The sequence below is a fragment of the Mustela erminea genome, chromosome 17, assembly GCF_009829155.1.
Source record: "Mustela erminea isolate mMusErm1 chromosome 17, mMusErm1.Pri, whole genome shotgun sequence".
Lineage (NCBI taxonomy): Eukaryota > Metazoa > Chordata > Mammalia > Carnivora > Mustelidae > Mustela > Mustela erminea.
The window spans coordinates 42,385,039-42,397,382 of NC_045630.1; the positions used below are offsets into that span (position 1 = coordinate 42,385,039).

At 52.8% G+C, this 12,344-nt stretch overlaps 1 protein-coding gene across 9 annotated transcripts in view; it reads left to right on the forward strand.

The window, feature by feature from the left end:
* The window catches only part of NAV1 (neuron navigator 1), a 251,598-nt gene that overhangs the window by 75,644 nt on the left and 163,610 nt on the right, over positions 1–12,344 (forward strand). For all 9 annotated transcript variants that reach the window (XR_004279990.1, XM_032317504.1, XM_032317497.1 and 6 more), the window contains exon 3: positions 3,274–3,374. Coding sequence is in view for 8 of the 9 variants with exons in the window: in XM_032317504.1 (XP_032173395.1) it covers positions 3,274–3,374 (101 nt within the window). In the remaining variant the exon portion in view is untranslated. The remainder of the gene's footprint in view (positions 1–3,273; positions 3,375–12,344) is intronic.

Consider the following 12,344-nt stretch of genomic DNA (forward strand, 5'->3'; position numbering starts at 1 on the left):
CCTACCTGATTTCCTTCTACCTAATGTCCTTCATTTTGAATTCAATCTTCGGGAAAAATGTCTAGGCATTAAATTGTTTAAGATTTTACATTATCTACCCTACACGTCCCCTGGCAGATTTAGACTCTGGCATTTTCCAAAGAGGTCAGAACTTCTTCCTTTGAACATTTCAATGCAGCCTAAATAGAACCACATTTCCTTTACTCCGCAAACATTTATTGCATGTTTTCCTTTTAAACAGAAATGGAAATGTGTTGTACCAACCTCAAGGGGCCGTTTTCTTCTCCATCCACCTCCTAGACTTTGCCTGTTTCAGGCCCTGGGTTGGGTTGCAGGGAGGATCATGGTTTGGGCAAGGGCGGATTGGAGGGAGGACGGCCCTAGATGCTGCTGGCTGGTGGGTGGGAGCCCAGTACACCTTGCGGGGCCTGGAGCTGCCGCCAAGGGTCCCACTGCCAAGGGCCAGGCTGGGCTACCCTCGCAAGGTGCATAGCCAAGGAGGTGCCATCTGCTCTCTAGAGGGCACAGACATCCTGTTTTCATGGAAATCTCCTGCACCCCTGTCCCTCCCACTGCCCGGACCTTGGCCTTCTGCAAAGTTCCAGCTGCTCACAGAAGCAGAGATTATCCTCCCCCCCCTCCCTCCTGTCTCCAGCCTGGTCTTGCCCCCTTGCTTCTCCAGGGACCAGATATGTCCGCCGTCTCTTTCCCTGCCTTACCCCTCCTTAGCCATATTTGTCCACAGGCTCCGGGTGCCGACCTTCCCAAGGAAGCCTATCTCCTGCCTCGTCTCTGACCCGCCACTGCCTCTCTCTGGTCACCCCTGCTCTCTGGACCCCAGAGAAGGCATAAATGCCTCTCAGTCCGCAGTCTAGGTCGTCTGCTCTCATACATCTGGTTCCCTCCGATCTTCCACCTCATTCTCCTCTGCTCTTCTGGAAAAGAGCCCCCTACAGCTTCACTGCTCTGGGGCTGCATTTTCCCACTTCCCAGGTGTTCTCTTTTTCCAGTAGTTTTCTCCTTCCCGCCTCAGGCTGGCCGTCGGTCAGACTTCAGTGAGGAGGGTACAGCCCGTGGTGTCAGGAGGGTAGGCTTACGGTTTTCTTCTACCTGGTTCAACCTCTAACCAACTTGCGGCATAGATGAAACTGTCCATTCGGGCTGGAGAGTGAGGGGAGGCCTGGGGCCCTGGCCTAGTTTGGAGAGGTGGCGGCAGACAGAGATGAGGGTGTAGAAACGACGAAGGTTAGAGACTTCCTCGGCGCCCCTGGGCCAGTGCACACCCACTCACCCTGACAGCATAATTATGGCACCAACAAGCATGAAAGCAAGCTCTTTGTATTTCTTTTTTTTTTTTTTTAATAATATCAAGTAAGGCAGCCATTTTTGTGCCTGTGTGGATGGTTGATTCGTATATATAGTTCTATAAGGAAGCAGAGCTTCTGACTATTTTTTTTTAATTTATTTTTATTTTTAAAATTTTTTATAAACATATAATATATTTTTATCCCCAGGGGTACAGGTCTGTGATTTGCCAGGTTTAGACACTTCACAGCACTCACCGTAGTTTAATTTCTTTTTTAAGATTTTATTTATTTATTTGGCACTCAGAGATCACAAGTAGGCAGAGAGGCAGGCAGAGAGAGTGGGGGAAGCAGGCTCCCTGCTAAGCAGAAAGCCCAGTGTGGGGCTCGACCCAGGACCCTGAGATCATGACCCGAGCCGAAGGCAGAGGCTTTAACCCACTGAGCCACCCAGGTGCCCCAAGCTCTTTGTATCTCTAATGCTACTTCTTGCTGTCTGTGCTGGGTCAGGCGATGCTTAGCTCTACGTATATGATGCTATTGAGTGAAACGTGTACGTTACCTAGAATTTCCTCTCCCCAGTAGAATGTTCCATTGCTTTCTCACTAGGATGTTGCATCTCTTCACACGGCCCAGGTCTATATTCATTTGTCCCAAGAAACCAACCAACGCCAGTTTTTCTTTGCCCCCCCGAGACTCGAACATCAGGCTGGTATGGAATTGGCAGTAGTGGTGAGCGACCCCATCAGACTGACCAGGGCAAGATGAGGTCTCCTGCTTTGTCTAAGTACCCCCTACCCTGCTCTAGCGCAAGCCCCCAGCTCAGGGGCCTACAGACACACAGGAGCTCAACACTGCTCGGGTGGCTTAGGGAGAGCCCTGCAGGGGCAGCAAACACTTCACGCGCCCCTGGACTACCAGACTGATCTGGGCCTTGGAGGTCACCTCTTCTACCCATGATGGACCATGATGTAGGGACCCAGAGAAGAGATTTGCTCTGCATTACACAGCGAGTTAACAGCAGTGCTGAGCCCAGAGTCCCAGTCATCTGGGTTGAAAAAAAGGAAAAACTGGGGAGAGGAAGAGAATCTCAATAGCACTGGAGACTCACAGGGTCCCCCGGCCCAGCCCCACGGCCCCAGGACCAGACGTCAACTTTCCCTCCTGCCTGTACAGCTCTCCCCTCCCCCTCCTGCCAAGCTGCCAAAGGGTCCATTTAGCTGGAGACAGCGGGCGGACGGGTGGGCGGGCCAGCTCTGAGAGCCCAGGGTAATTGCCTATAATAAAAGCTCCCACAGCCTTTGTTCCTGGGAGCGATTGTACGGTTGGGGTTGTGCTCAGAAGTCTGCGTGCATTTGGGAGCTGGTGGCCGGAGACCTCACCCTTCCTTCCTGCTGCCACACTGGCCCAGCACGGACTTAGCCTCCCAGGAGTCGCTGTGACCTCAGCTGAGCCTGCCCCTCCTTCTTCCCTGACCCCTCCCTGCCTGGACTGTGAGCAAGCCCAAAGAGGCCTGCGTGCCCCCTAAGCTCTCATAAGGAGTCAGTGAACTCGGCTTCAGAGGGAGCTCTTCCCTCTCTGTATGAACTTGGCTATATTCTGGGCACAGCCTGGGGGCAGGGACCATGGCAGGGTACAGGACCCAAGGCCTAGAGTTACTGTGGGTTCCCTTTGTCTTGTGGGCAATTTGTGTTCCTGGGAATGGGTGGAACAGCAAAGGGTGACTGGCATCAGCCACCCTAGTGCCCTCACGAGTTCCCCCGTTGCCCCTACCCCTGGCCTGACTTTGCACAAGTCCTGCTTCCTGCTGAGTGTGCAATGTACACTGGAGAAGGCCCAGTCCAGAGGCGGGTGGAGCCCCAGCAAGGGAGAAGAACCGAGCTCCAAGGGGGTTCCCTTAGTCCCTTGGAGAAGCTTCGAGGCCAGGACAGCCTCTGCGATGAGTGACCACCCGTTCTCTGTCCCACAGGCTTCAGACAGACCAGGAGCCCGGCCCCCTCCCTCAGGCTGGCTGGGTCCTTGACGGCTACTCCAGCTGCCCCGGTGGGACTGAGGAGTGCTTCTGCGCAGGTGAGTGTTCTGTGAGGAAAGACTTCCCTCCCGGGGTGGGGAGGCCACCAGACTAGAAGTCTCCTCACCGCCCCTGTAAAAGAAGTGACCTGACTAAGCAGTTCCTTCCCTTCGCAACGAGACATCATCCTGCGGATTGTATCTGGAATTTTCGCCACGCTTGCCTCAACCCAGGGTTGGTCCATCAAATCCAGGGCCATGTCAGAGTCAGGAGAGGAAAGTGGCCAGTGGGTGCCCTGTTTATCCAGGGCTCAGGTCCGGGGGTCACCAAAGCCATGACAAAAAAAGTAATGAGCTGGGAACCAAGCTCCAAGAACTAAGAGCCAGGTTCCAAGCAAAGCCCAGATGAACAGCGGAGGCCCCGGGAGCCATCGAGGCAGCTCAGAGCCCTTTGGCTAACTGCCTGACAGCTGCTGCCTCTCCCACCACTCCCACACCTGTCCCCTCCCCTGCGGCACCCTGTAGTCACAGGATGTCACCTGCTGACTGAGCCTCAGGAGCCAGAAAGTGAGAGCTTAGCAAGAAGAGCCCCAAAACTGGAGCTCAGTGATGGTCTGTAGGGGGCGGAGATGCTTCGTGTCCCCAGGCGCATCCTCAGGCCAGTGTCTGGCCCATGGCCAGGGCTCAGCAGGTGTCTCTGAGAGAATGACAGGTGAGCCGATGGGTGAATGCTCGTGTGCCATAGGTCAGGTCCTAGACTGGTCAGATTTTTTTTTCTTTTTTAAGATTTTTATTTATTTATTTGACAGATAGAGATCACAAGTAGGCAGAGAGGCAGGCAGAGAGAGAGGAGGAAGCAGACTCCCTACGGAGCAGAGAGCCTGATGCGGGGCTCGATCCCAGGACCCTGGGATCATGACCTGAGCTGAAGGCAGAGGCTTTAACCCACTGAGCCACCCATGCACCCCTACTGGTCAGATTCTAAACTCTTAGTGGGGTTTAGGTGTGTGTGTGTTGATTTTCTTGCAACATTAAAAAATATGTAGGGGTGGGACACCTGGGTGGCTCAGTTGGTTGGGCTTCTGCCTTCAGCTCGGGTCATGATCCCGGGGTCCTGGCAAAGCGGGCTCTCCGCTCAGCGGCAGGTCTGCTTCTCCCTCTGCTTCTGCGATCCCTCTGCCTCTGTGATCACTTTTGCTCTCTCTCAAACAAATAAACAAAATCTTAAAAAAATATATACCTTGAGGATGCGTGTGGTACACAGGAGAAGCACTCAGGATTCCACGGCAGGGCACCGGCTCTGTCCATCCTTTAGTTTCCAAGGCGGGCTTGTCCCAGGAAAAGAATGAGCTTGCTTTGGGCAAATCTGAGATGGTCCAGAGGTTTTGTCTTAGCTTCATGTTCGTGCTTGGCTCTGGTGGGCAAAGCTGCGGTGCACAGCCTGACCCTGATGTCATTGGACCCCAGGAGGATGCCATTCCTACCTTCTTCGTCCCCTCTGTGCAGGTGGTTGGGTGTTCCTCTAGGCTGGGGGCCGGGCTCTTTTGAGCCTTCTGCCAGCTTGGGCCCCAGCAGTGGTCTTGGGTCCATTGTGACTCTGAAGACAGAGTAGCAGCACTCCCTCCATGGCAAGCCTTGTAGAGGAGGTTTATATGGGTAGAGACTGGGCATCTAGAAAGGAGACCATTGCCTCCCACCATAAGTACACCCGCAGAGGAACCAGGGCATGGTGGGGGACAAAGGAAACCAAATGTCACTGGCACTGAAAAACCATCAGAATTAGAATGTGGTAACCGGGAAACTATGCAGAGCTCTATTTTTACATTTGCAGTTTTGTTAGTGTAATGGCTTCCTTATGTGTATGCCACATTGTTGGAGTCTAGTGCTTTCCACCTAACCAGGCACTCGTTCATAATCATTATCCGATGAGTTGGAGAGAGATGCTTTCAGCATCTGCACAGCCTGGCTTTAGGAATCCCCCAGGCTCGACAGCTGGAGGACCATCCTTACCAGCCAGCTCTGAGCATGTCCGAGAGATCCCAGCTTGGGTTCCTCTGTGAGGCAGAGTGCCGGTGGACCTTTGGAGGTGGTGAGGAAAGGGAGAAGCCCTTGTTTCTTCCAAGGCTCCTGGGGAAGAGGAACAAGGTTCTCAGCGCTGCCCCCGGTGGCCACTCCCTCGTTATCAAAGCAATCCACGTTCATCAAGGCGATCCGTGTTCATCAAGGATACGCCAAGCATTTTGGTGGGTTGGATGGCCGGAGAGATTTGGGGTCTCCCCTTTGTAGGGGAGCCTGCACTCTAAGCCTGAAGAAAACAGAGATGAGAAGAGAGATGATGGCAGGCTTCCGTTTTACACCCTGCTCCCCTACCTCTGAACTCCACTCAGATCACGACACCATCCATTCATTCATTCATTTCTTCTTTCATTCAGTCAACAAACCATCCATGAATGTTTGTCTTGTGCCAAACACTGTGCTCAACATTAAGGGAAAAGGTGAATGAGGGGCACCTGGCTGGCTCAGTTGGGGGAGCGTGCTACTCTTGGTCTTGGGGTCATGAGTTCAAGCCCCACGTGGAGCATGGAGCCCACTTTAAAAAAATAAAAGTAAAAATTTTAAAATGGCATTTATGTTTAAAAAAACCAGAGACGAATAAGACTCTGACCTGTTTTCAAGGAGTTCATAGTCCGGAGAATTCACTCCAGTGAGCCTGACCCAGGGGCAGGTGAGAATTCTACCAGTGGACCACCCATGCAAGCCCAACCCAGGAGATCAGTTGGCAGGGATCTGCCCTTGTCGGAGCTGATCCAGCAGCCCAGTCAGTCCCACCCCTCATGAGGCCCTGCAGCATGAGGAGGACCCTGGTGTTATGCCCCCTGATTTGTAGAAGGATATTTGGGTGCCCTGGAGAACAGAATACCATGTCCTGTATTGGTGTCCTCCACAGAACCCAGCACAGTTACTGACCATGTGATTCCCATATAATTTGTAGACAACAAGGGGCGGATCTGCTTTCTTTTGTAGCTCAAACATCCTTCCTTCTTGTTTGTGAATCCGTCTTGCTCCCTGTGACCTGGCTTCGTGCCCGCTGATCAGTGTCTTGTGAAATGGTGAACTGAGGGAGTGAATAAGACACCCAAGGTCAGGGTGCATGGCGTCATTGATACTCTGTGGGCCTGCTTCTTGCTGGCTGACGAGGAACAACCAGCCTTTCTTCGGATCTCTTCCCAGTATGATCCTCTCAGGCATCCGGGCAGACAGAAGGGCCTCGAGGGGAGCAGGGAAGACTAAGACCTTTCTCAGTCTTGTACTACTTTCTTACTTACTCTGCCTGGGGATGGAGTCCCCATGAGGTGGGATAAGATTTGTAGAGCAGGAAGAGAACGTCCCACGATGACTTGCTACCACACAGTGGTGTTGGAATTTGGCCTTCCTGTGTCCCAGAGATGTTCTGCCCCTGGCCCCTGGGTATTTGCATGTGCCACTCTTCAGCTAGCTTGGCTGTGCCGGTGAGGGCCCCGTCGGCCAACACTCCCCTTGGTTGCCACCATCAGATCTTAATTTAGAAAGCCAAAGGAAGTGCTGACATTTCTGCGTGCCCATATGTGTGAAGCTGTGTGCAGGAGGACTGGGAAAGGTCGCCCCAAGGGTGACACAGATTCCTTAATTACTTCCACTTTGTGTCATGTTTGAATGAGCGCTAAGTGGACACATAATGAAGGGATCTTCTCGCATCATAACATGTGTCGCTGGGGAACGAGCCAGAGCCGCCTCCCTGCCTTGCTTCTCATACAAGGGTTGATATATATAGAATAGGAGGGGCAAGTAGAGTTTGGCCTCATGCTGGAGTTGTTTTGTTTTTCTTCTTCTTTCTTCTCCCTTGTCGAGCCAACTCCCATCTTTAAGCCAGAATTAAGTGTTTCGTGTTTTGTGGATTTGGCAGCAGGGATAGAGTCCCCCTACTGAGAAGACCGGGCAAACCCGGTGTGCCCTCCGCTGGGGCGAAAGAGGTCTGGCCACTGCACTCTCTGGGAGAGGAATTTGTTCTGGGCTCTTAGGCAGCTCCAGTACAGTGGGGCAAGGCCCTGGTCTGGCTCTTCTGGGAGCTCCAGGCCAAATCCAAGCATCCCAGGGCTACCAATGACTTGGAACATCCATGAGCACAGGAAGTCAAAGCTCTCATGAACGTTACACATCATCCGCATATGGTCTCATTTTCCATGGGGAGAGATGCAGCTCAGAGAGAAACAGACTTGTTCATGACTGCCTGGTTCGTTAGCAGGGCTGCTGAAGCCAGGATCCCTGCCTTCTGATGTCCCCAACACTAAAATGACCAAACGGACACCATGACTACCATTTATTGAACACCTACTAGGTGCAGGGCCTAGTGCTCGATGCTTCCCATGAAGTCCTTCATAAGCACCTTATGCAATCCTTGGCAGGTGGTAGTGTTATTCTGTGGGATAGATGAGGAAGCGCCAGCTCAGAGAAGTTACACGAACTAGCTTTCCGGGGACACACAGCTAGGGGGCTGTGCCAGGATTTGAATCCAGGCTTGTCCAAACATCGTGCCTTCCAGCCTTCCAGCATTACTCGCCTGCCTGCCCGTTGCTGCCAGCACTCACTGGGCCATTGGCACACTGTCTCCCTTAACCTTGGCCAAATGGTGAGGAAGGAAACAGGGTCAGTGAGCTATAGTCCTGCAGACATCTTCCTCACCGTGAGCAAGCCCCGGGATGTCGCCGGCCTCTCTGTCATCCCAAACCTGTGTCATTTCATGCTGAGTTCACACTGCCGTGTTCCCTGCCCTCTGGGGACTTTCAAGCTGAGCTGAGCCTGATGTCCCAGCCATCCGTGGAGAGGGGACGTGCAGACAATTGACTAGAAAACACAGAGCGAGTTCAGGGGCAATGCTATTAGCTCTCCTGTCAGGGCTCAGGCTGCTCTATGCCGCTGTGGGCCAGAGGAGGCTCGGGAGTTCGGTGGTCTCCGGAGGCCCGGTTGGATAAACAGGGTGGCCATCTGGGACCAAGTAGACTTCTAGGAGCTGAAAGGGGAGGTAATCATTATACTGCAGAGTGGTGGCTAACACTTGCTGTGACTTCCTCTGAATCAGGCACCGCCAATAAGCACCTTCAGCCCTTGTTACAACCGTGTGAGGGTTGGAACAACTCCCCAGCTTCCTATCCTAGCTTTACCACTTGCTAGCTGGGCAGCCTTGGGTAAATATTTAACTTCTCTGTGCCTCCATGATGATGACAGTCCCTTGGTGATGAGGACCAAATACACCAATGTATAAAGTGCTTCAGGAGCCCTGGGACAGAGTAACTGTTTAACATGTGTTATTGTTTGTTATCTAGGAGAGTGCTGCTACCAACACACCCATTTTACAGATGAGGAAACGAGGAAAGGCTATGTGACATGCCCAGGGTGGTCCAGCCAGGATTGGAAGCCAGAGAGCCGGCCTTCAGTGGTCATGCTCTTAGCCGCACATGCCAAGACCTTGCCGGAGGGGAACATGTCGCAAGTCCTGGGGTGCCCCCACCCCGGGAAGGGCAGTGAGATGAACACCAGGCCAGAGCCTAGTTCTAGGAGGAGCCTCTGCAGGACGAGGCCAGAGAAGTGAGGTCATCTGAGGTACCCTGCTGGAGGAGTTTGAAACAGAAACTAGAGGGATCTGGATTCTATTTCTCTGGAGGAGGAAGGGGGAGGGAGGAGGCTGAGTGACTTCTCCCCAAGACAGCATTTGGCTGGGAATGGGATTAATCTCCAAGCAGTGCATCTGACCCAGTGGGAGCCATTTTAGTGGAATGTCAGAAATAGAGGAGTCTGGACATGTTGCGCCCCCCACCCCCACCCCACCGCTAACCACGCTGCTCCCTCATGAGATTGCTTCTGCTCTAGAAGGTGTGCGAGTGGCTCTGCATGACCTGAATACTCAGAACAATGCAGAGGGCTAACGGGGCCTTGCTTCCCTGCCTCCTGCTCCACCCGAGAAGACCAGGGCCTTTGTACTACTCAACTGCAGAGGAAATTCATACCCATCCACGAAGTTTCTGTTAAGTACTTACGAGGTGCCGGGCGCTGCTCTAGACACACGGAGGCCACCCCTGTTGGAACAGGGGAGACCTCTGCCCTTGGGGATCCTGTGTCTGGAGTCTGGAGGAGTGCGGGGTACAGCCTGTGCAGCTAGATGGGATCCGCTTGGTAGCCTTGGAGAAGCCCCAAGTCTGGAATGTGTCTCCCATCCCCAAGAGTAGGGCAAGCTCTGGTTTCTTGACACCCCGTAAGAATATAAACAGCCACAGTCTGCAGACCACCCCCCCTTCACCCCGAGTCTTAAGTACTAGGAAAGAGTAGAAGAAGGCAATGAACTTTCCTCCGTGGTTCTCTTAGAGAATTGTCCCCTGTACCCCATACCTGTCTGACCTCGACTCGGCTTCCTCCTGGCAGGTTTCTAGAGATTCACTTCTCCGAACTGAGAGGAACTGCTTTACTTCTTCCTGGGAAATCCTGGCCTCTTGTTTAGTTCAGTGTGTGCCTGTGAGTCACGGGAAGGTCCTGAGTAAGAGGATACGTACTGGGAGGGGGTAGGCCTGGTTACTAGGAATCTCTGCAGATCCAACTACCCTGTCCAACTTCAGAGCATTGTCCAGGGGGGGATCTGGGGCTGCTAGAAATTTCAGCCATGGGAAGAGGAAGGAACCTGAACTATTTTGCTAAACTCACCACTGTCCTTCCATGACCAGTGGAAACTTCCATGACCAATCCAGAGAAACCCCACCTCAGTGGTGTCCTAAAGACTTGTCTTCACAGGTCTTTGTCCCATCCGTTGAGACAAAAGCTGGCCAGTCCTCTTCACAACTTCTGAGAAACAGGGTCTCCCTGGGAAGGCTCAGGTGGATGGAGGACCTACAGGCAGCTTCATCTCAAGGAGCACCAGCTCCAAGCAAAGCGTTATGTTAGTCCCTCCCTCTGGCACTACGGCATGGGCAGAAACCGGAACCCAGCATCCCCCCCCCTTCCCTGTACTCCCCCTGTCCCCTTGATAAGAGGATTAGGGCCCCCCACTGAGAGACCTCCCCGCCCCCAAACAATAAGGCCGCCCAGCAGGCTTACACGGAAGGAGCTCTGGGGAGAGGCGGTTGAAGACAGTGAGCGACATAGACACAATAAGCGGGAAGATTAAGTGCTGAGAATTACCCCCAGTCATAATATTCCTTGTCCTGAGTCCTTTAAGAGGCGGAAGGAATCAAAACCCCGCCTTCCTGTGTGTGGCTCCCGGGCTGTGGGAGCCCTGTGCTTCAGAGAGAGCTGAAGATAATGAAAGGTTCAGGGCAGAGGGAGGGTCGGCGAATGTGGGGTCATCCAAGCCCTGGGGGTGAGGGGGGTGGGGGGGTGTAGTGGGGGACAGGGCAGGGAAGTGGTTAGTCTTAGTCATCCCTTCTCTCAAGAAAACCATTCCAGCTCCACAGAGGGCTGGAGAAGCCCACGAGTGTGTTCTGTGTGGAGAATGATCATGGTCCCATAGGTAAGAGAACTTGCCAGCAGGAGGAGAGCTCAGCCCCATCACAAGAGGAGGGAGAGCAGCCATCACGTTCACACAAAGTCTGGCAGGGTCGGGGGGGGGGGGGGGGTAGGAGCTTGACCCAGTAAGCTCCCAGCATCCTTCCTGCCTGAGAATCTGGGTTTCCATGGAGGCAGGAAGATGGGCAGAGGTGGTTAGCTCCTTGGGATGAAACCAGGCTGGGTGAAAGGCAGAGTTCTCCTCAGGCTTTGAAACTCCCACCCATCACACCCATGACTATTCTTAACATCTGCGGAGCAATTTTTATACACTAAGTAATTGCCAGTGATTATTCTATTAAAATTCAGTGAACTATGAATCCATGGCATTCCTGTGTTAGGTTTAAGGTCTCTTTAAAAACCTAACAGAAATTCTCACAAAGTGCAGAGCTGCGCACTGAGAGGATGGGCATAGCCGTGGTACGGGAGGGTCTTTGTCTCCAGGGCAGTGGAGGGTCCCCAGCGGGTCCTGGGTCAGGGGGTGAAGGTTTCTCCCTGCTCTTGGAGTCGTTTTTAACTTTCTATCATCAGGAACCTCTTTCGGAATCTGGTCAGGGTTACGATGTGTCTCCCAGACAGACTCTTCTTCACCACACAAAACTTGGTTTCCTGGACCTTCTTACACCCGTTTGTGAAACCAGACTGGAAAGTTCTCATCTTCTGTAATAATATCACAGTGTTGGCCTGACAGCATCAGGTTAGGACCTTCTGGTTTTTTTTTTTCTCATCAGGTTTTTGGGTTTCCTTGGCCCACAGTGAGATAATGGGATTTATTGCAAATGGGTCGGTTCTGCTCTAAAGCAGAACGCTGAGTATTATCTTGGAGGTTCCACTTAGTGCTGTGATTCAGTGACCTTAAAACTCATCAGCTCTGCATGGACAGGTCGGATTTGATTCTGGGTCTGCCCGCATCACAGGGTACATGCACCCAGGCCGTTTGCCTGTCTCCAGCCAGCACACGGGCACAGCTGCACGCACACGGACCACCCTCCTGTTCGTCCCTGCCTCACAGGTCTTTGGTTGCCATGACAACGGATCTGGGCTGGTCCTAGTCTAAGGCCAATGGACCTGGGTGTTGCAGAGCTCATCTGGAGCCCAGTGTGCAGTGAACACCCTGACGGATATCTATGGGACAGTTGCCATGGCAACATACAAGCCAAACACATGTGGGAAACATCTCAGACTTCTTATCCTGGTCTCTTTATTAGTCCAAGGAGCACAGGGATCTGATTTTAAATGAGTGCAATTTCAGAGTCGTCTAGATTAGGTGTTTTCCTTTAGCCTTTCCCTGCTGTAAGAACATGAGCTGTGAGAGTCGGGGCTCTCCACCCCGTACTTCCGCCTAATTTCTTACGTGACCAAAGAAAACACATTTCGTTACAGGAGAAGGGAAGCATTCTCTTAAGGCCACATAGCAAGTCAAGAAGAGAACCGGGACCTCCAAGACTTGAGAAGAGGGAAGTC